Source organism: Elephas maximus, chromosome 7 (assembly GCF_024166365.1).
Source record: "Elephas maximus indicus isolate mEleMax1 chromosome 7, mEleMax1 primary haplotype, whole genome shotgun sequence".
In the NCBI taxonomy this organism is placed as follows: domain Eukaryota; kingdom Metazoa; phylum Chordata; class Mammalia; order Proboscidea; family Elephantidae; genus Elephas; species Elephas maximus.
This window is the reverse complement of record NC_064825.1, coordinates 7,009,988-7,031,533: the sequence shown is the minus strand read 5'-3', so window position 1 is coordinate 7,031,533 and position 21,546 is coordinate 7,009,988. Positions and strand designations below refer to the sequence as shown.

At 41.1% G+C, this 21,546-nt stretch overlaps 1 protein-coding gene across 5 annotated transcripts in view; it reads right to left on the bottom strand.

The window, feature by feature from the left end:
* Nucleotides 1-19,793, bottom strand: part of ALG9 (ALG9 alpha-1,2-mannosyltransferase) — a 117,188-nt gene extending 97,395 nt beyond the window's left edge. For 4 of the 5 annotated variants that reach the window (XM_049889278.1, XM_049889275.1, XM_049889276.1 and 1 more), the window contains exons 1-4: nt 19,575-19,793; nt 18,245-18,383; nt 17,241-17,375; nt 13,810-13,880 (exon numbers count right to left, since the gene is read on the bottom strand). In XM_049889278.1, the coding sequence (XP_049745235.1) occupies nt 13,810-13,880; nt 17,241-17,375; nt 18,245-18,383; nt 19,575-19,708 (479 nt within the window). In that variant the 5' untranslated portion in view covers nt 19,709-19,793. Of the gene's footprint in view, nt 1-13,809; nt 13,881-17,240; nt 17,376-18,244; nt 18,384-18,688; nt 19,512-19,574 lie in introns of those variants that run through there. The other variant, XM_049889277.1, reaches the window with a different exon arrangement.
* Nucleotides 19,794-21,546: the final 1,753 nt, after the last annotated feature.

The following is a 21,546-nucleotide window of genomic DNA, read 5'->3' as shown; positions in this document are numbered from 1 at the left end:
TGACCTAAAACCTCCAAACCAAGGAATCAAATCCCATGAGGTGTTTGGTTGTACATAAGCAGCCTCAGCTCCTACTCTTTGTTATTGCTGTAAGTATATCTATCACACAACTTTTGCCAATTTAACTTTTTACAGGTGTACAACTTATTGACTGCACTTGGAATTCCATCACCATTAACCTTCTCTTTCCCCCTCCCTGCTGTCCCTGGTAACCACTTATAAACTTTGGTCTCTATATATTTGTCTTTTCTTGTCTTTTTATATAAGGGAAGTCATATACTTGTCCTTTTATGATTGACTTATTCCACTCAGCATAATGTCTTCAAGCTCCATACATACTGTAGCATGTATCATGACTTCTTTTAGAGCGGCGGGGCAAAGACGGCGGAATAGACAGATGCTTCCGGCGAGCCCTCTTACAACAAAGACCCCAAAAAACAAGTGAAATGAGTATACTTATGACAGGCTAGGAGCCCTGAACATCAAAGGCAAAGTTAGAAGACGAACTGAGGGGCAGGGGGAGGAAGAGATGGTTCAGAAGCGGAGGGAGTAACCAGACCTTAATTGCGGGGAGCCCTCAGGCACCATTCCCAGGAGCGGCTGGCTGCGGCAGGCTGGTACTAGCCTTCGGCTGCAGTTTCCACGGGGAGAAGCAGCCAGCCACGCAGCCTACTCACATCTCTAGAACCAGAGAAGAATGGCGATCTCGGCAAAAGCTAAGTACTTGCATATATTTTACCGTGCCCCTGCTCCCAAGCCGGCTTCAGAGGCTTATTTCCCTGGGCCTGAAATAGGTGCTGAGTGCCTAGAGCCATCCTCCCGGCCTTGAAGAAGGAATAAATTTGCAACTGGGGGAAAAGATAATTTGCCAGCTCTGCTACCAGGGGAGCTCAGGACAGAAGCAGCTCCTGTCCAGACATAAATGGTCTGTGGACTTTGAGAACCTTTCCCCTCAGCATGGACCTATGTGGGCCTATTTCAGGAGAATAGGCCCTTTTTGGCAGACTACAACTGTTTCAACTGTGCGGTGGAGAAGCAGCTATTTGATGTTTGACCTTGCTTTGCCTATTAAACAGGGTCCTCACCTACCCACATCAGGGGTGTAAGGACTGGTGGCTCCACTCAGGTCACTCAGCCACCCGCAACAGGGGTCCAAGGATAACTGGTACCTCCCAGTTCTTACAGCCAAAAACATCGGGTGCCCATGGTCCGTCTACTGAACCCACCTATCTGTACACTCTAGGGAACAGGGATACGTTTTCCTCAGAGACACTCGGGATGATTCTCAGCCCCCTGCCTTGTTCAGAGCATAACCCCCTGCTGCAACCAGATACTGGTACCTACACCAATCACCCCTGCCTCTGTAAGACTGAAGGAAGAGCCTGTACCACACACTTGATGATCAGCTATCTGGGCACCTGAGCTGAATTCATACAAGAAAAATGAATGGACTCCTAGACTGATATACCTGATAACAGCTTTAGCCATCTGGGGACAGGACGTCAGAGCTCCAAAGGCAAAAATAATCAAGCTAGCTCACTCAAGCAAACCATTTGGGCGTGTCAAAACAAAACAAAGCATGAAAGCTTCAACACAGTATGTAAACATAAAATAAACTAATACAATAACTTACAGATGGCTCAGAGACAACAGTCAATATCAAGTCACATAAAGAAACAGACCATGATCACCTCAACAAGCTCTCAAAACAAAGAATCAAGGGATCTTCTAGAATACAAAAGATTAACATACAAAACTCTTCAAGACATCAGGAAGGAAATCAGGCAATACACAGAACAAACCAAGGAACACACAGATAAAGCAGTTGAAGAAATTAAAAAGATTATTCGGGGACATAATGAAAAATTTAATAAGCTGGAAAAATCCATACAAGACACCAATCAGAAATTTAGAAGATTAACAATAAAATTACAGAATTAGACAACTCAGTAGGAAGTCAGACGAGCAGAAGTGAGCAAGTGGAAGGCAGAATCTGTGAGCTTGAAGATAAAGCAGCTGGCACCAATGTATTTGAAGAAAAGTCAGATGGAAGAATTAAAAAAAACGAAGAAACCTTAAGAATCATGTGGGACTCTATCAAGAGAAATAACCTACAGTGACTGGAGTACCAGAACAGGGAGGAATACCAGAAAATACAGAGAGAATTGTTGAGGATTTGTGGGCAAAAACTTCTCTGGTATCGTGAAAGATGAGAAGGTACCTATCCAAGATGTTCATCGAACTCCACATAAGGTAGATTTTTTTAAAAGAAAGTCACCAAGACTTCTAATCAAACTTGCCAAAACCAAAGATAAAGAGAGAATTTTAAGAGTGGCTACAGATAAACAAAAAGTCACCTACAAAGGAGAGTCAATGAGAATAGGCTCGGACTACTCGGCAGAAATCATGCAGGCAAGAAGGCAGTGGGATGACTCATATAAAGCATTGATGGAAAAAAAAATGCCGGCCAAGAATCATACATCCAGCAAAACTGTCTCTCAAATATGAAGGTGAAATTAGGACTATTTCCAGATAAACTTCTTTTCTCCTACTGGCTGAGTAGTATTCCATTGTATGTATGCACCACATTTTGTTTATCTATTTATCTGTCGATAGGCATTTAGGTTGTTTCCATCCTTTGGCTATTGCGAATAGTGCTGCAGTGAACACTGGTGTGTACAAGTGTCTGTTTGACTCCGCTTCAAGTCTTTTGGCTATGTACCTAGGAGTGGAATTGTTGGGTTGTATGATAGTTCTATTTTTAATTTTTTAAAGAACCACCACACTGTTTTCCACAACAGCTGTAACATTTTGCATTCCCACCAGCAATGGATACGGGTTCCAATTTTCCTACATCCTCACCAACATTTGTTATTTTCTGGTTTTTTTGTTTTGTTTTTTTATCTTAGCCATGGTACCCAGAAAAACCCAGTGCCGTCAAGACGATTCCGACTCATTAGTCATGGTAGCGGGAGTGAAATGTATCTCATTGTGGTTTTTATTTACATCTCTCTGATGGCTAATAGTGTTGAGCATCTTTTCATGCATTTGGTGGCCATTTGAACGTCCTCTTTGGTGAAATGTCTATTCAAGTCCTTTGCCCACTTCATGATTGGGTTATTTGTCTTTTTGCTGTTACGCTGTTTAAGTTTTATATATATTTTGGTTATTAGACTCTTATTGGATATACGGTTTCTGAAGATATTCTCCCCCGTCAGTAGCTTGTCTTTTCACTTCTTTGGTAAAATCTTTTGATGAACAAAATTTTTTTTTAACTTTTATGAGGTCCCATTCATTTTGCCTTTTGCTGTTTGTGCTTTTGTTATATTAGACAATCCATTGTTAAAAGCTAGGCCCGACAGCATTGCCCCACCTTTTCTTCTAAGAATTTTATGATTTTAGTCTGCATATTTAGGTCCTTAATTCATTTTGAATTTGTTTTTATATATTGTATGAGGCATCGATCCTATTTCACCTTTCTGCATGTGAAATCCAATTTTCCCAGCATCATTTATTGAAGAAACTCTTCTTTCTTGATCAAATGGACTTAGTGCCTTGTCAAAAATCAGTTGATCACAGATGTGTGGGTTTATTTCCGGACTCTCAATTCTATTTCATTGATGTATGTGTCTAGTACCAGGCTGTTCTGATTACTGTGGTTGTATAGTATGTTTTAAAACCCTGAAGTGTGAGTCTTCCTACTTCATTTTTCTCTTTCAACATTGCTTTATCTATTCAGGGCCTCTTGCCAAGCCCTATAAAGTTGAGGACTGGTTTTTCTGTATCTATAAAGAGGGCTGTTGGAATTTTGATCAGGATTGTGTTGAATCCATAGATCACTTTGGGTGGTATTGACATCTTAATAATATTAAGTCTTACAATCCATGAACACGAAACATCTTCACATTTAAGTCTTCTTTAATCTGTTCCAGCAATGTTTTATGATTTTGATGGTATTAGTACTTTACGTCCCTAGTTAGATTTATTCTTAGGTATTTTATTCTCTTAAGTGCTATCGTAAATGGAATTGTTTCCCTAGCTTCCCTTTCAAGATTTTTCACTGCTGGTATATAGAAACCCAGCTAATTTTTGTTTGCTGGCCTTGTATCCTGCAACTCTGCTGAATTCCTCTATTAGCTCTAGAAGCTTTCTTGTAGACTCTTTGGGATTTTGTATATATGGGATCATATCATCCACGAATAGAGAAAATTTTACTTCTTTTCCAATCCAGATACCTTTTATCTCTTTCTCTTGTCTTATTGCTGTGGCCAGGACTTGTAATACAATATTGGCCAATAAATAAAGTTTTGCAGGTCAACTTTCTGTTAATTGTTATTTCTTCTGGCTCTCACTCATGACTTTTGTTCCCTCTTAGAACAAGTAAACAAGTAATTCTTTGATACCTGAGTTAAGGGTCCATTTCTCTACAGAAATTTTACATTTGCTTTTGCAAGATGCCTGAGGGCACTACCAACTCAGAAAAAATTCAAATAAATTCTCAATTTGGAATTTTGGGGACCATGCGGGTGATTTGAATTCAGGCCCTAACCCATGTATATAAAGGTCAACTTATGGTTACAATACTCAAAAGCAACACTAACTTTCCTTTTTCTCCTCCCTTCCATCCAGAGTCAAGGCCAGAGCTTTCTTTAATCTGATATTAGCTGTTTTGGAGTGGGAAAAAAATTTTGTAGGGTAAAAATATATATAACAAATATTTACCGTTTCAACTTTTTTTACATGTACAATTCAGCAACATAAATTACTTTCATCACATTGTGCAAACATCACAGCTGATTGTTTCTAAATTCTTCTATTACCCTTAACAGAAATTCAATGAGCCCTAAGCAATGACTCCCCCTTTATCCCTCCCTCCAACTCCTGGTAGCCACTAATAGAACTGTGGTCTGTATATATTTGTCAAATTTTAGATATTTCACATAAATAGGATCATACAATATTTGTCCTTTTGTGACTGACTTATTTCACTTAGCATAATGTTTTCAAGGTCCATCAGTTTTATAGCATGTACCAGGACTTCATTTCTCTTTATGGCTGAGTAATATTCCATTGCATGTACATATTATATTCTGTTCAGCCATTCATCCACTGCTGGATATTTAGGCTGTTTCCACCTATTGTGAATAGTACTACAATGAACATTGGTATACAAGTATCTATTTACATTCATGCTTTCCAATTTTTTGTGTATATACCTCGAAGGGAATTCTGGGTCATATGGTAATCCTATGTTTAACTTTTTGAGGAGCTGCCAAACTGTTTTCCATAGCAGCTGTACCATTTTACAATTCCATTAGCAATGGATGAAGGTTCCAATTTCTCTACATCCTTGCAAACACTTGTTATTTTTCACTTTTCTGAGATAATACCTCTCCTAGTGGGGGTAATATGGTATCTCACCGTAGTTTTGATTTGCATTTTCCTAAAGACTAATAACTTTGAGCACATTCTCGTATGCTTGTTGGCCAGCTGTACATCTTCTTTGGTGAAACGTCTATTCAAGTCCTTTGCCCATCTTTTGGTTGGTTTGTCTTCTTGTTGCAAAGTTCTTTATATACTCTGGAACTTAAACCTGTATGTGATATATGGTTCCTAAAATTTTTCTCCCAATCTGTAGGGTGTCTCTTCACTCTGTTGATAAAGACTTTTGTTGTATGCAAATTTTTAATATTGATGAAATGTAATTTGTCTATTTTGTATTTTGTTGCTTCCACTTTTAGTGTCAAAAACTAGATCCCAAAGTATTACCTCTGTTTCCTTCTAAGAGTTTTACGGTTTTGGTTCTTACGTTTAGATCCTTGATCAATTTTGTGTTCGTTTTCGTATATTTTGCGAGGTATGGTCCAGCTTTTCTTATTTTACATGTGGAAATCCAGTTGTCCCATCACTACTTGGTAAAGTGACTATTCTTTACCCGTTGGATAGACTTAGCACCCTTGCCAAAAATCAGTTGACCATATGTCTTAGGCCGGGTTCTCTGGAGAAGCAAAACCAGTGAAGAGTATATATACAAATATATACAAAGAGAGATTTATTTCAAGAAAATGGCTCATGCAGTTGCGGAGGCCGCCAAGTCCCAAATCCCTGCAGCAGGCGTCAGGCTGGAGGCGTCTCCTGATTCGTGTGGTTGCAGAGGCTGACAAACCCAAACTGGCAGGTCAGACGGCAAGCTGCTGGCTCACGGGGCTGTGGGGGCTGGTGAATCCAAAAATCTGACTGGGTGGCAAGCTGCTGGCTCACGTCCCAAGAACCAGAGGTCACAGAATGATGAGTCAGATGTAGGATTGAGAGGGAACAAGCTTTGCCAGAACATCCATATATACTGGTATAGGCCACACCCCCGAAGAAATTCCCATTTCAAATGATTGGCTGCTCACAGCAGATAAAAAAAAATGGAGGACGATTACATAATATCTGCCAAGCCACTGTGTTAATGCCTAACTGAGAATCATGGCCTAGCAAAGTTGACACATAGCTTTAACCATCACAGTCCACCCCTTGTCAACTTGGCACCTGTACGCATCTCCTTAAACCACATATAATCTCTAAATAAAGACAATTACAAAGACATACTTGTGCCTAACATGATACAACTAACATGCATACAACCAAAAACATATTAGCCCCATTTACATCTTACATTTTGTAAGTGAATAAGACTAAAATATTCGATGCACACGTCCAAGGAAGAAATGCTCATAATTACAGTCTTCATTTCTGCGACTAGTCACAAGGTTGTACCTGGTATTTAGAACTACCTTCTTCTACCAACCATTCCATATTCTCTTTATCCTCACCAAATACTCAGCTGGTCATGGTTCTTTGCCTGGTGGGGTGACTCAAACTTTCATTCCTGAAAGGTGTGGACCAGTAGCAGTCACGTCAGAATTGGGTTACTATAGTTTTCCACTGACTTTAATAAAGGGCATAGCAGTACTAAGAGATGTCCTAAGGAATCTTCTATATTCCAAACATACTCTTCTTTACTTCCATTATGTAATATCAATTCAATTTCCCCTTGATCATCAGGATCAATCACATGAACCAATACAGTAACCTCTATCTTTGCCTACTGATTCAGAGGCATGAGGAGCCCAAGCGGCCAGATGGCGTTCTTAACCTGCAGTTCAATGAAATTAGTGTTGTGTCTCTTAGTGGGAGCATTCCTTCCTTTGGAACTAAGACCTCTAGGACCGCAAAGCATAGGGTCGTGAGGACAGGAAGCAAAAATGTTGTGAGAAGGTCACTAGTGGTCATAGTAACTGGTGACACTCCCATTTCCACCCCTTAATTCCTGGACCCATGAATCCTATATATGAATGATGATTTAAAGCATATACAGCCTCCTACAGAACACTGCTTCAACCCTGCAAGGTATTGTCACCTAGTTGGTGCCATAATTGTGTCTTTAGAAGCCATTCCATCATTCTATAAAGCAAGCTGCTTCAGGATGATGGGAAACATGGTAGGGCCAGTGAATTCCATGAGCATGGGCCCACTGCTGTGCTTCATTTGCTGTGAAATGGGTTCCCTGATTCGAGACAACGCTGTGTGGGATACTTGACGATGGATAAGGCGCTCTAAGTCATTGCATGCGGTGAAGGCAAATGCGTATCCAGAGAGCTTGATCCCTGTAAGAAAAAAATGCCGCCCTTTCCAGGATGGAAGCGGTCTGATATAATTAATTTGCCACTAGTTTGCTGGCTGATTGCCCCTAGGAATGGAGCCGTATCAGGGACTCAGTGTTGGTCTCCGTTGCTGGCAGACTGGGCACTCAGCAGTACCTGTAGCAAAGTCTGCCCTGGAAGCTGGAAGACGCCGTGTTGCTGAGCCCATACATAGCCTCCATCCCTGCCACCACGACCACTTCGCTCATGAGCTCACTGGGCAACGACAAAGTGACTGAGCAAAGAGGCCGACTGGTATCCACTTGATTGTTAAAGTCCTCCTCTGCCAAGATCATCCTTTGGCAAGCATTCTCATGAAACACAAATATCTTCACTTCAGAAAGGTTTATCCACGCACCTCTTCCCCATAACTCCTTGTCACCAATTTTCCAATCATGTTCCGTCTAAGTCCCTGACCATCCAGTGAAACCACTGACCACGGCCCATGAATGAGAACACAACCACATATCTGGCCGCCTCTTTCCTAGCAAAATGAACAACCAGGTGCACTTCTTGAAGTTCTGCCCACTGGGAGGCTTTCCCTTCACCACTGACCTGTAGGGAGGTCCCAGAAATGGGATGCGGTGCTGCTGTTGTCCACTTTCAAGTGGTGCCTGCATATCGTACAGAACCATCTGTAAACCAGTCATTCATTTTATCTTCCTTAGTCAATTCATCATAAGGAACTTCTCATGAGACCACAGGTGCAGACTGGGAGATGGAAGGTAATATAACAGGTGTGGGGAGCATTAGCATTTGGGACACTTCCTCATGTATTTTATTTGTGCCTTCAAGTTCTGCTTGAGCCCAATCTCGTATATATCACTTCCACTTGATGGAGTGCTGCTGTGTATGTACGACTTCATGATTCCACGGGTCAGACAACACCCAGTTCATGATGGGCAGCTCAAGCCACACGGTGACTTGGTAGCCCAAGGTTAAGCATTCAGTCTCTACTACAGCCCTGTAACAAGCCAGACACTACTACAGTAACCATGCCCAACTTATCCTTGTCGATTCAGTGCTGCCACATGGCCCCTACCACCCAGGGTCCAATCAGCCCCACTGTAGTTAGGTGTCTTAATTCAGTGGGGGCAGTTCCCACTATCAACTCTGACTTACGTAAAATAGCAATCACAGCAGTCTTCAAGTATTTTCTTAGTTATCTAGTGTTGCTATAACAGAAATACCAAAAGTCGGTGGTTTTAACAAAGAGAAATTTATTCTCTCACAGTCTCGGAAGCTGTCCTATGGGGTCTCTATGAGTTGGAATCGACTCAACGGCAGTAGGTTTGGGTTTTTTTTGTTAGTCGAGGAGGCTAGAAGTCTGATTTCAGGGTGCCAGCTCCAGGGCTTTCTCTGTTGGCTCTGGGGGAAGGTCCTTGTCATCAATCTACCCTGGTCAAGGATGTTCTCAGTGCAGGCACCTCGGGCCCAAAGGAGGAGGTATTCTCCTGGCTCTTGTTTCTTGGTGGTATGAAGTTCCCCCATCTTTCTGCTCATTTCTCTCTTTTATGTCTCAAAAGAGATTTACTTAAGACACAACCTAATCTTCTAGATTGAGTTCTGCCTCATTAACATAACTGGCTCTAATTCTGCCTCATTAACATCATACTTCCCTGTATACAACACATAGGAAAATCACATCATATGACAGAATGGTAGACAATCACACAATACTGGGTGTCACGGATTGAGCTGCGTCCCCCCAAAATATCTGTCAACTTGGTTAGGACATGATTCCCAGTACCATATGACTGTCTACCATTTTGTCATCTGATGTGATTTCCCTGTGTTATAAATTCTATCACTATGATGTTAATAAGATGGATTAACTGGCAAAAGGGTCACGAAAGGAGAGTCTGGAAGGAGGGAGCAGGCTAACTTATCAGGGGGAGAGTAAACGGGAGTATGTAGTAAGGTGTACGTAAGCTTCTATGTGACAGACTGACTTGATTTGTAAACTTTCACTTAAAGCACAATAAAAATTATTTAAAAAAAAAAAGACTTTACAAAAAAAGTGAAAAGACAAGCTACTGACTGGGAGAATATCTTTGGAAACCATATATCCAACCAGAATCTAATAATAAAAATATGTACAGAAAGACAACTGAATCATAAAATGGGCAAAGTACTTGAACAGACATTTCACCAAAGAGGACATTCAAATGGCCACCAAACACATGAAAAGACACTGACTGGCTATCAGAGAGATGCATGAAAACCACAATGAGGTACCAGCTCACTCCTACAAGGACAGCTAAGATTAAAAAAAAACAAAAAACAGAAAATAACAAATGTTGGCTAGGATGAGGGGAAACTGGAACCTTTATCCATTGCTGGTGGGAATGCAAAATGGTACCACCTTTGTGGAAAACAGAGTGGCAGTTCCTTCAAAAAACTAAAAATAAAACTACCGTTATGACCCAGCAATTCCACTCCTAGATATATACACAAAAGAATTGAAAGCAGATACCCAGAGACTTGTACACCAATGTTCACTGCAGCACTATCTGCAACAGCCAAAAGGTGGAAACGGATGAATGAATAAACAAAATGAGGTATGTATGTACAATGGACTACTACTCAGCCAGCAGGAGAAATGAAGTCTTGATACGTGCTACAATAGGGATGGAGCTTGACATTATGCTGAGTGAAATAAGTCAGTCACAAAAGGACAAATATTATATGACTTCACTTAAATAAAAAAATGAGAAAAGGCAAAAAAAAAAAATGGATTAGTGGCAGTTATATTGATAAGCTCTATAAGATTAAATAGCGTCTTAAGCCAATCTGAGATATAAAAGAGAGAAGCGAGCAGAGAGACAAGGGGACCTTATACCACCAACAAAGCAGTGCCCGGAGCAGAGCATGTCCTTTGGACCTGTGGTTCTTGCTAGGAGAAGCTCCTAGGCCAAGGGAAGATTAATGACATGGACCTTCCTCCAGAGCCAGCAGAGAAAGCCTTTCCCTGGAGCTGATGCCCTGAATTTGGACTTCTACCCTACTAGACTATGAGAGAACAAATTTCTCTTTGTTAAGGCCATCCACTTGTGGAATTTCTGCTATAGCAGCACTAGATGATTAAAACACTGGAAATATGTCCTAGCCAAGTTGACACATTTTTGGGTGACACGATTCATTTCATGACAAGGATGCTGAGGCTCCCTTCACAAATCTGTTCCTAACAGTTGTGGTAAAAGGTATGTCCTCTGGGCACTCCATGTGTGGGTCTGTGGGTCTAACCTGATAAATCTACTCTAACACTCCACTTTCCCTAAGCCTTTGGATACCTTCTTCTATAATATACCAAGGCAGGTCTGGCATTTCAACTTGATTTAGTGTAGGCCACCACATAATCCATGCTTCAGTGAGCCAACCGAATAAACATCCTTTCCTAACCTCTCGAGCTCAAACGGTGAATGAAAAACCTGTGCTTAGTGGGCCCGTATAAGTAAACTCAGACTGATTCAACTTTATGTCCCTTGCACCATTATCCCACACCCTTAGCAGCCATTCCCACATATATTCCCCAGGTTTCTGTTTGTATGTATTGGAAAATCACATGGTTCTTTTGTAGTATAGCATACCTCCTCCTGGGTCACACTTTGTACTTCAATTTTGGGGGCTTGAAGGGACTTAAGTCTAGTTATAGGTCTAGATGCAAAAATGAGTGGTGGGAGCAGGTCCTGGGGACATTCAGCAATGTCTTGTAAGGTATCTGCCACAGGTGCAGCCCCAGGCAATACCCTAGGTGATATCTCAAAGACTCTTCAAGCACAGCTAAGTTAATCTCAATAGATGAGCGTGGATGGGACAATGGTTTTACTGGGGAAGGGTGACTTAGCAGACAAAGATGGAGTAATCTCTTCAAATGGGAATAAGGGGCCTGGTTGTGTTGGCAGGAGTGGTTCAACAGAATTTGGGGGCTCGGTATCCCCAGTTTCCTGATTATTTGCCCATATGTCCCCATCCCAAGTTTCAGGATACCATTTCTTTCCAATTAATGCCCTTACTGTAACTTCAGATACCATTTGAGGTTGAGAATTCAGTTGGTGTTGTAATTTTACCACTCTTACAATAAGACTCTGGGTTTGGTTTTTGGCAGTATCAACTCTGTTACTGTATGAAATAAGCCTTCCTTTCAGGGCACAAGTGGCAACTTTCAAATCTTGTATACAGCACTTGAGCTGTGACTCTGAAGCTTTGAGCCCATCCCTTTCTTTCATCACTTTGTCTAGCGAAAGTAGGCCCAACCAGCTAGCTTCCTGATACTTCTCATTCTGACATAATCGTAAAAAAGTATCAATTATGTAATCACCTAGAGCCTTGTCTCTCACAAATATCTAATCCAATGGTGGTGATATTTTGCATATTTCTATTCACACCTTACACCATGGATTAGCAATACCCTGATTACTACTGGAAGTAGGGTCATCAGCGCCTTTAAGACTAGCCAGACTTAAGTACCCATTGTAAGTTTGTTACTCTAGAACACTCTTGGCACCAAATGTCTTAGGCTGGATTCTCTGGAGGAGCAAAACCGGTAAAGTATATATATATAATTACATATACGGAGAGATTTACTTCAAAAAAGTGGTTCACACAGTTGCGAAGGCTGGCAAGTCCCAAATCTGTGAATCAGGCATCAGGCTGGAGGCTTCTCCTGACTTATGTGGTTGCCAGGCTGATGGACTCAAAACTGGCAGGTCAGATGGCATGCTGTTGGCTCACACGGCTGTGGGAGCAGGTGAATCCCCAAACCTGCAGGTCAGGCAGCAAGCTGCTGGCTAACATTCCAAGAGCCAGAAGTCAGAGGATGATGAGTCGATGCGGAATCGAGAGGGAAGGAGCTTTGCCAGTATATCCATATATACTGGATGCAGGCCACACCCTCAAGGAAACTCCCCTTTCAACTGATTGGCTATTCATATCAAATCACAAAATGTAGGATGATTACGTATCTGCCAAACCACTGAGAATCATGGCCTAGCCAAGTTGACACATAACCTTAACCATCACACCATTGGTGTATAGGTTTATTTCTGGACTCTCAATCCTATTCCATTTGTCTCTTTGTCTATCATTAGGCCAGTACGAGACTGTTTTAATTACTGCAGCTTTATAATATAATTTGAAATCAGGATGTGTGAGCCCTCCTACTTTGTTGTTCTTTTTCAAGATTGATTTGGGTATTCAGGCCCCTTGCATTTCCATGTAAATTTGAGGATTATCTTTTCCATTTCTGCAAAGAAGGTTATTGGAATTTTAAAGGGGTTACTTTGAATCTGTAGTTTGCTCTGAATAATACTGGCATCTTAACAATACTAATTCTTCCAATCCATGAACATGAATGTCCTTGCATTTATTTAGGTCATCTTTAATTTCTTTCAGTAATGTTTTAGTTTTCAGCATACCAGTCTTTCACCTCCCTGGTTAAATTTATTCCTAGGTATTTTATTCCTTTAGGTGCTATTGTAAATGGAATTGTTTCCTCAATTTTCTTTTCAGAATGTTCACTGCTGATGTATAGAAACCTGATTTTTTTGTGCTGACCTTGGGAAGATTTTTAATAATGCTCGTTAGATCCAAATACCTTTTAGAACGTTATCAAAATAAAATGTTTGCTAAGTGTCACACAAAAAAGGTGGCTATTTTTATTACTGGAACATTTAAATGCTCAATACTTCTACTAATATTAATCAATCAATAATTACTTTGTGAAAGACAATTTATTGGATGCAAATAAGAGCTGTGAGTCCCACACTGGGAAGTTTCCTACCATTTAAACTCTAGGGGAAGAGATAAATCATGATCCTATATCTTACGGCCAGAAATAAGGTTCTACTAAATCCTACCAAGAACCAGTTAGATGTGTACAATCGGAATTTAAATTAATAATATGAGGATCAGGTATTTATGAGCATTAGGAAAGAAAGTGATAACTAAAAATATTCCCTCCAACTGCTCGTTTCAAACAAGAAGTTGCACTTCAGATATAATACTAGCAGCTAGAAGAAAAGTATTTTCTATTTCTAATCACCGCCTGGATGATCAGAGATAATCTATTCTATATTGAGGTTCCTCACAGCACTTTTAGAAGCAAAGGGCTTATACTCACTTATAAAAGTAAAGTTCACAAATACAGCTCACAAAAGCCAGGAGACATCGCAAAAAGTAAAAGACAAGAATCTGAAAGAAAGCCAGAACAAGAAAATAGTAATTACAGGTACAAGTTACAAAAAATCTTAAAAACACTCTCACTTGTTAATGACATTATACACTGTTATAGTCTTTTTGAAAAGTTTTATGATCAAGAATTATAAAAATAGTCATATCCCTAGACTCAGTATATCTACTTCTATGACGCCAGTTCACAGAAGTAACTTAAAATATGGGTGGGAAAAAAAGATCTACTCATGAAAACGTTAGATGCAGCACTATTAATTTTTGTAAAAAAAAAAAAAATTTTTAACAATAAAATGTCCAACATAAAGTAATGATGAAGTAAATCATGCTCCGTCTCTTTCATGGAATATTATACAGATATTAAAGTTTATGGTTCTGAGGGCAGTGGAATAACTCGTACAATATAACGCTCACTTATTCAACAAGCATTTCTTAAACAAACACAATGTATCAGGTACTGATCATTACAAAATATTAAATGAAAATGCATAATGTAATACTATTTATACACCAAGAATTACAGCTATGGAAACTGTATCCGTGTATGAAAAGACTGGAAAGAAATGTAATAAAATGGTAAAAATAGCTATATCAAGCTAGCGGGATTTACGTGTTTTTTCCTTCTATCTTCCAAACTTCTGTAATACGGTTTTGTTAATTTTATAATTAATAACATGGATTTTAAAAAGTCAAAATAATATACGGTTTATATCAGATAGCTTTTATTCTACAGTACGTGTTTAAAAGCGCTGAATTCCTCAGAATATATTAAAAAAAAAAGAGAAGCTCTACTTAAATATATATGACTACTATCTGTGCATATAATTTGGAAATATTTCCATTTTCATCACTATAACCAAAAAATTCCAAAATGAGTTCAATAAAGCAATCCAGTAAATGCCCAGATTCATTCATTCATTTAAAAAAATGTACTAAAAACCTGCTATATCTGAGCACTATTGCAGATGCTGTCAGGAATACAGATAAATTTTGTTCAAGGATTCTAGCCACAAGGACTCCTCAGCTAATTGGAGAAAATACACACACACATTTAGAAAGTTAAAAATTAACCTAAGTTAAGTAACAATACAAACCATAGTTGTATTCAGGAACAGAACAGAAGAGCCTAGATGGTTACTCCCCATTTCCTCCCTCACCTTCATTCTTCCTTTTACCTAGACAACTGCTACTTACCCTTCAGTTCTCTTATCAGGCACTTCTGCTTCCAGGAAGTTATGCACTAGCCATGCTTTATCGTATTTCCCCCACTAAATATAACTAGACACCCTGGATGTTGTATGTAAAGCAAACCTAAAAAGACTCTGAAAGGTGGAGAAAAGAAGGCAGATTGGCTAGGGACTTCGGAGCACAGCGGTCATTTCCCTGGGTTTTCTTCTTGCTCCTTATATTCCAGACTTGAAGCTGAAGAAGCTGGCAACCCAGAAACGCCAACAGGCACAGACAAAAAAAAGGCCTGTTCTCTCTAGCCAAAAGGTCAGGAAAGGAGCAGCCTAGAAAGACAGAAAACTTGAAGACAATAACTGTTCTACTCCAGTCAAACACCACAGAAAAAACTGTGGCTCTACTCTAACACATGCCAGCCAAGATCAAGAAGCGGGCCAGGACTTTCATCCACTCCTGGTGGAAACAAGCATTCCCCCCTACCATGGTGTCAGCACACACCACATGGAGAGCTTGGACTTCCACCCCTCCACCCAGCAGTAATGAGCTACCCCTGTCCCTCCCCAGTGGGATAGTGTCAAAGGAGACCTAGCAGAGTCAGGCCTTTCACCATTTCCCAGTGATAGAAAGGCAACACTCCACTCCCGTGGTGTCAATGGAGGTCTGGGAGGAAGAGGGAACTGGAACGCCTATTCTCACCCAGCAGTACAAGAAGTCATTCCCCCTTGGGTGTCAACAGGACTAGGGGGGAACCTGGACTTCTAATCCCGTCTGGCAGTAACAAGCTGGTGGATTTGAACCTTTAAACAAAGGTTTAAATCAGATCCAGAGGAGCAGAGTGTTACAGAAGAAGCGTGCTTGGCCCATAAATAAGATTCAGAGTTTCATAACATAATTCCCAAAATACCCAGGTTTCAACTGAAAACCACTCATTACATCAAAATCCAAAGACCTCAAACTGAATGAAAGAAGACAATCACTAGATGCCAACACTGAGATGAGAGATGTTAGAATTACTTGGCAAAATTTTAAAGCAGTCATCTTAAAAATGCTTTAGCGAGCAATCAAGAACATGCTTAAAACAAATAAAAATAAAGTCTTAGTAAAGAAATAGAAAGTCTCAGCTAAAAAATGAAAGATATAAAGAACCAAATGGAAATTTTAGAACTGAAATAACCAAATAAAAAAACTCACTGGGTGGGCTCAATAGCAGAATGGAGTGGACAGAGGAGAGAATCAGTGAACTGGAACACAGAATAACAGAAATTGCTCAGTTTGAACAAGAAGAGGGAAAACAAAAAAGAAGGAACATCTCAGGGACCTGCAGGACCATAAGAAACGATCTAGCATTCATGTCATCAAAGTCCCAGAAGGAAAGAAGAAAGATAGCAGGGCTAAAAAAGTCCTTGAAAAAATAATGGCTGAAAACTTCCAAATTTGGGAAAAGACATACGCCTACATATATAAGAAGGTAGACAAACTCCCAACAAAAGAAACCCAAAGAAATCCCCACCAAGACACATCAGAATTAAACTTCTGAAAGCTAATCAGGTTAGGTCTTAGTTAACTTCTAATTATCCTTCAGCATTCTGTTTAAAATAGGCCCTCGTAATGGGGCAGCTCTACTCTGTCCTATAGGGTCGCTATGAGTCGGAATCGACTCAACGGCAGCAGGTTTTTTTTGTAAATTGTTACCAGAAACCCTGGTGGCATAGTGGTTAAGAGCTATGGCTGCTAACCGAAAGGTCGGCAGTTCAAATCCACCAGGCACTCCTTGGAAACCCCATGGGGCAGTTCTACTCTATCCTATAGGGTTGCTATGAGTCAGAATTGACTCGATAGCAATAGTGTTTTGTTTTGTTTTGTTTTGGTAATATGCTAACGCACTACACATTATATTCTTCTTCCGTAAGACCCATCACATTTATAGGTACTTGTTCAATATTCATCTTTACCATTAAACTGTAAGTTCCATGAGGACAGACACTTAGTCAACGTTACACCCACCACACTTAACAGAGTGTCTGGTAAATACTTGCTGAGTGATGAATGAATGAATAAATAACTACTCCAAAAAAAGTCCCCTCCTAACTACCAAACTAGTTTGTCCTTTTCTCAAAACTGTTCCAGAGACTTACCTCCTGATCAGCTGTGATTATGTCCATGTTGGGCTGCCCTTACCTTATTAGTCTGTAGAATTCTTGCATGAAATGCAGCTGGCCAGGCATGAAGCAAGAGGTAAGCATAGGAGCGAATGGCATAAACTGGGGAATATTCCCAGGTCTGGAATCCCTTCCCATAGATGAGGTAGTGCATCTAAAAGTGCAAAACAGATTGATTTGGGGTTTACACTTGCCAAAAATTCTTGTTAGGAGGATGCATGTGAAGTTTCTAAATAGAAATATTACAGAGAGACAAAAGTACACAAAAATGCTGAAATTCTCAGCAAGACTTGCAGCTAAGGGATAAGAAAAGAATCAAAATTACCCAGTACAGTACTGAAAAATATTAGGACATTATAAATCCTACAAGATTGTCATTTGGTCAACAATGAAAGCTTGAATCTTACCCTCTACTTAAGTTTTTAAAAATAGTCATTAGCAAAAAAAAAAAAAAAATAGTCATTAGCCAAAATAAACTCTAAATCTTATTTTTTATACTAACTACACTAGCATTCTTTCTCTAATATTTTTTCTTAACATAAAATATGATCAGGAAAGTTTAGCTCTGAATTTTCTATAGTAGAAAGTCAACAGATAATGTCTAAAATGTATACATCAAGAAATAGCAGTATAAGCATGATATTTAGCAACACTGTTTATTTAGGCAAATATCAGAATAAAGAGCTACAAGGGTTAAAAAAAAGGGACTGCCTCTGTGGAGTGGGATTTGCACATGAGAAGTGGAACAGAGAGCTACTATTTTTCTTTTCAGTTTTGTAGTAATTATTAACTTTAAAAACTATCTCCAAGTATTACTTTGATTAAAAAAGAGCTTTTTAAAAAAACCACAAAATACATATTTGAGTAAACCAGCCAAACCACCTACAGCCTTCAACAGTAGACAAAACATCAGTTTAGAATGCAAGAGTGAAAATAAAATCATGCTTGTATTTTGACTGGTAGCAAGGTCCCAAGCACCCAAATCAAGAAAAAAAACAAAGGAAAGTTTAAAGAATCACTTACTGGTTCCCAGTAGTTGAATGTTTCATCACAGTCGGAGATGTTGCTCAGGAGAGCAGCACATAACCTTGCTGAGAGCAGACACTTGAAGGCAGTAGATCCCTCGGGTGCCCAGACTTGTCCTGCTTTGTTCCCAGAAAGCCTGCTCAGAAGCCAGAAAAAAAAAAAAGTCAGGAAGGACCTGCTAACCAGGACCAAGAAAATAGCAAGAAAAGACAAGAAGGGCAAGGGACATCAAAGCAATGAAGTTGTGCTCCTAAATAGGTGAACGTTAGCTGTTCTGAGCAGAATGAATAAAGAAGTCTTTAATCACCCTGTCCACTTCATGCGTTTAAGTTGTAAATTAATTCCTATGCTTTAGCTTGCTGCACCTATGATACTCATTTGTCCCAGGCCAACTAATCACTTATTTGAAAGCAAAAAAACTCTTTTTAACAACGTCATTACCCTCCATGGCCTTCTTCATTCATCTATTTGTTCAAATACATGTTGTTGTGAGTTGCCCTGGCGTCTGGCCTCCACTCATGGCAACCCTATGCACAGCGGGATAGGACAGTTGTGATCCAAAGAGTTTTCGTCACAGGGTTTCCTTTGGCTGATTTTTTGGAAATAGATCGCCACATCTTTCTTCCTAGTCTGCCTCAGTCTGGAAGCTCCACTGAACAGCGTCACAGCAACCCGCAAACCACCACTGACAGATGGGTAGAGGCCGCACTTCAGTTGCAGTAGTTGGGGATTCAGCTCGTCTCCCGCATGGAAGGCGAGAATTCCACCACTGCACCACCACCGCCCCCAAGCTCAAACATACGGAAGCCCCATATGTGCAAGGTACAACCCCCAGTTTCATAAGTTGACAGCTCCTTCCATGCCAAGCTGCAGTCCCCCAGACTTGGGGAGAGCCGGCTGCAGGTGCTGGTCGTTGGGGGGGCCCAACAGAAGAGTAAAGGGGCGGGACTTTGGGGGGAATGAAGTAAGCAGTGAGAAGCAGCTGTAAAAGGTACACTCTGCTCTTGCCAAAGTCTTCCACAGAGGCCCTGCTACCTCAAACCCCACGAAGCCAGCCCACTACGGGCTGGGCCAGAGCATCACAGCTGGGCTCTTGAGGGCTTCCCTACGAGGGAAGGGACCCGAGGTGGAGGGATCTAAGGCGGGGCAAGGCGCGGACGCTTGACCCGCTCAGGAAGGGCAGAAAGACCGGGCCGACGAGGAAGCCGGGGCCTCCCTCCCTGCAGCGCCGCCCGGCCGAGCGCCGCCCGCGCCGAGCCCCCGAGCCCTGCGGGCAGCCCAGAGCCGCGCCGCCGGGCCGGCCACGCCCCCGCCGCCGCACACGTACTCGGCCCGGTGCTCCGCCGCGCCCGCCTCTCGGCTGCACAGCAGGTCGCGCAGCCTGTCCGCCGCCGAGACAGACGTGTCCTCGCCGCCGCCCCCGCCTCCCTTCACGCGCTGCCGGGACCCGCGGCTAGTCATGGCTAGCGCGGAAAACGGGAAGAAATCGGAACCCTACAAAGTCTCTGAGCGCGGAGACACAGCTTTAGCTGGCGAACGGTGTCCGCCGAGGGGCAAAAGACCTCGACATGCGCAGACAAGACTCTAGCGTTACAGGGCCCAGTGAGGCAAACTCCCGGGGTAGATGAGACCTTAGACGTCGCTTTCGCCATCATAGCTAGCCCTTTCACAGGCTTCTAGCTCTGGACAGTCCTCCCTCTCAAGCTATCTATTCTTTCACTTTTTAACATTCTCCACTAGTCTACAAAAACCGTCCTTCAGCTCCCCTATTTAAAAGAAAGCATAAAGTGATTAACAACTAATAAAGTGAGGTATTCCCTTAAAGAGCATGACACTGCTGCCTATCAAAGGGAAAGTCCCTTAAAGGTCACTTTGACACATTGCCCTCTCTGTATTTTGCTGAGTGAATGAATGACAGCCTGTAGCTAATTAAATGCTTCAAGAAGACAAAGGGGTAATGGCAGATTATAGAATAAGATTGAGACTGAAGAAATTCTGTGGAGAAAATTCAACCAGACAACAGTCGCTGTCATTGCTGCTACAACATTGTGGTTGGCATTTTACACATTTTATCCACTTTAAACTTAATACTCTTATCAACCTTTATCAATAAGGAAACTGAGGCCCCAGGTTGCACAGATAGTAAATGGTGGAGCCATATTCCAATCCAGGTCTGTTTTGCTACAAAGCCCATGCTCTTCCCACTAGGTAGCTCACTTGGATTTTCATACAGGCATGTTCATGATATCACACCTGTGACTCTCAGGAGTCATTCATCTGTTCTGACACTTTACTACGCCTCCTCCCAGCCCCCCACATCTACCCAGCCATGTGGAATTCTGTACCAGTAACTGAAACAAAGTTTAGAGAGGTAACACTGAACTTGACAGGGTCTTGGAAGGTTACAATTTCATACTTAAAATTCCCAAGTACTGAAAATGTAGATTGACCACATTGCTCAATTCTCACATACAATTGTTAATTATAAAGTTGAGATATCCCAGCTTAGCCGTATCTCATATATCCATCCTTCTTTTTCAATCCACTTTTCATTTCACTCTACTGCAGACCCTCCCTGTCTCTACCTAGGACTACTACAACAGCATCCTTACAGGGCTTTGCCCTCTCAAATTCATCTTGTGCAAGACTGTCAAATTATTTTTCCAAAGCACTACTCTTTCGTGTCACTTCCTTAATAAAAAAAAAAAAATCACTTTTTTTCCCCCTATAACCTGCCAAATCAAGTATAAACTCCTTATTCTAGCATTCACAGGCTGTCATAAAACTAGCTCCAGCCCCAACCTATCCTTCCAATATTATCTTTGCTCTACACATTTTACATTCCAACCAACTGACTACAAGAGTGCCCCAAATGCTCCTGCCTCTGTTCATGTAGGCCCTCTGCCTGGAATGCACACCTCCTTGCCTAACAATCCTGTCAGATCCGCTCAAATGCTACCTCATCTATGTACCAGAAAATATTCAGGATGGGAGAAAGGTATAAATCATTTCACCAGTCCTCAGTTAGCTTATAGTCTATGTGGATAGTTAGTGATACATAATAGACCCTTGATTCTTGACCCCACTTCCCAAACTTACCCCTATGTCAATTTTCCCATCCCAGTGACTGACATTTCTATTTTCCTAGTTGTTAATTCAGAAGTCTAGGGGCCCTGCTTGATTCCTCTTTCCTTCACCCTACACCTCTCCCCCATGCACATACATTTAACTCACAAACAATTCCCAAGCAAACAACTTTTCACCACACTGGCCCACGTTACCATTATCTCTTTCTTGGA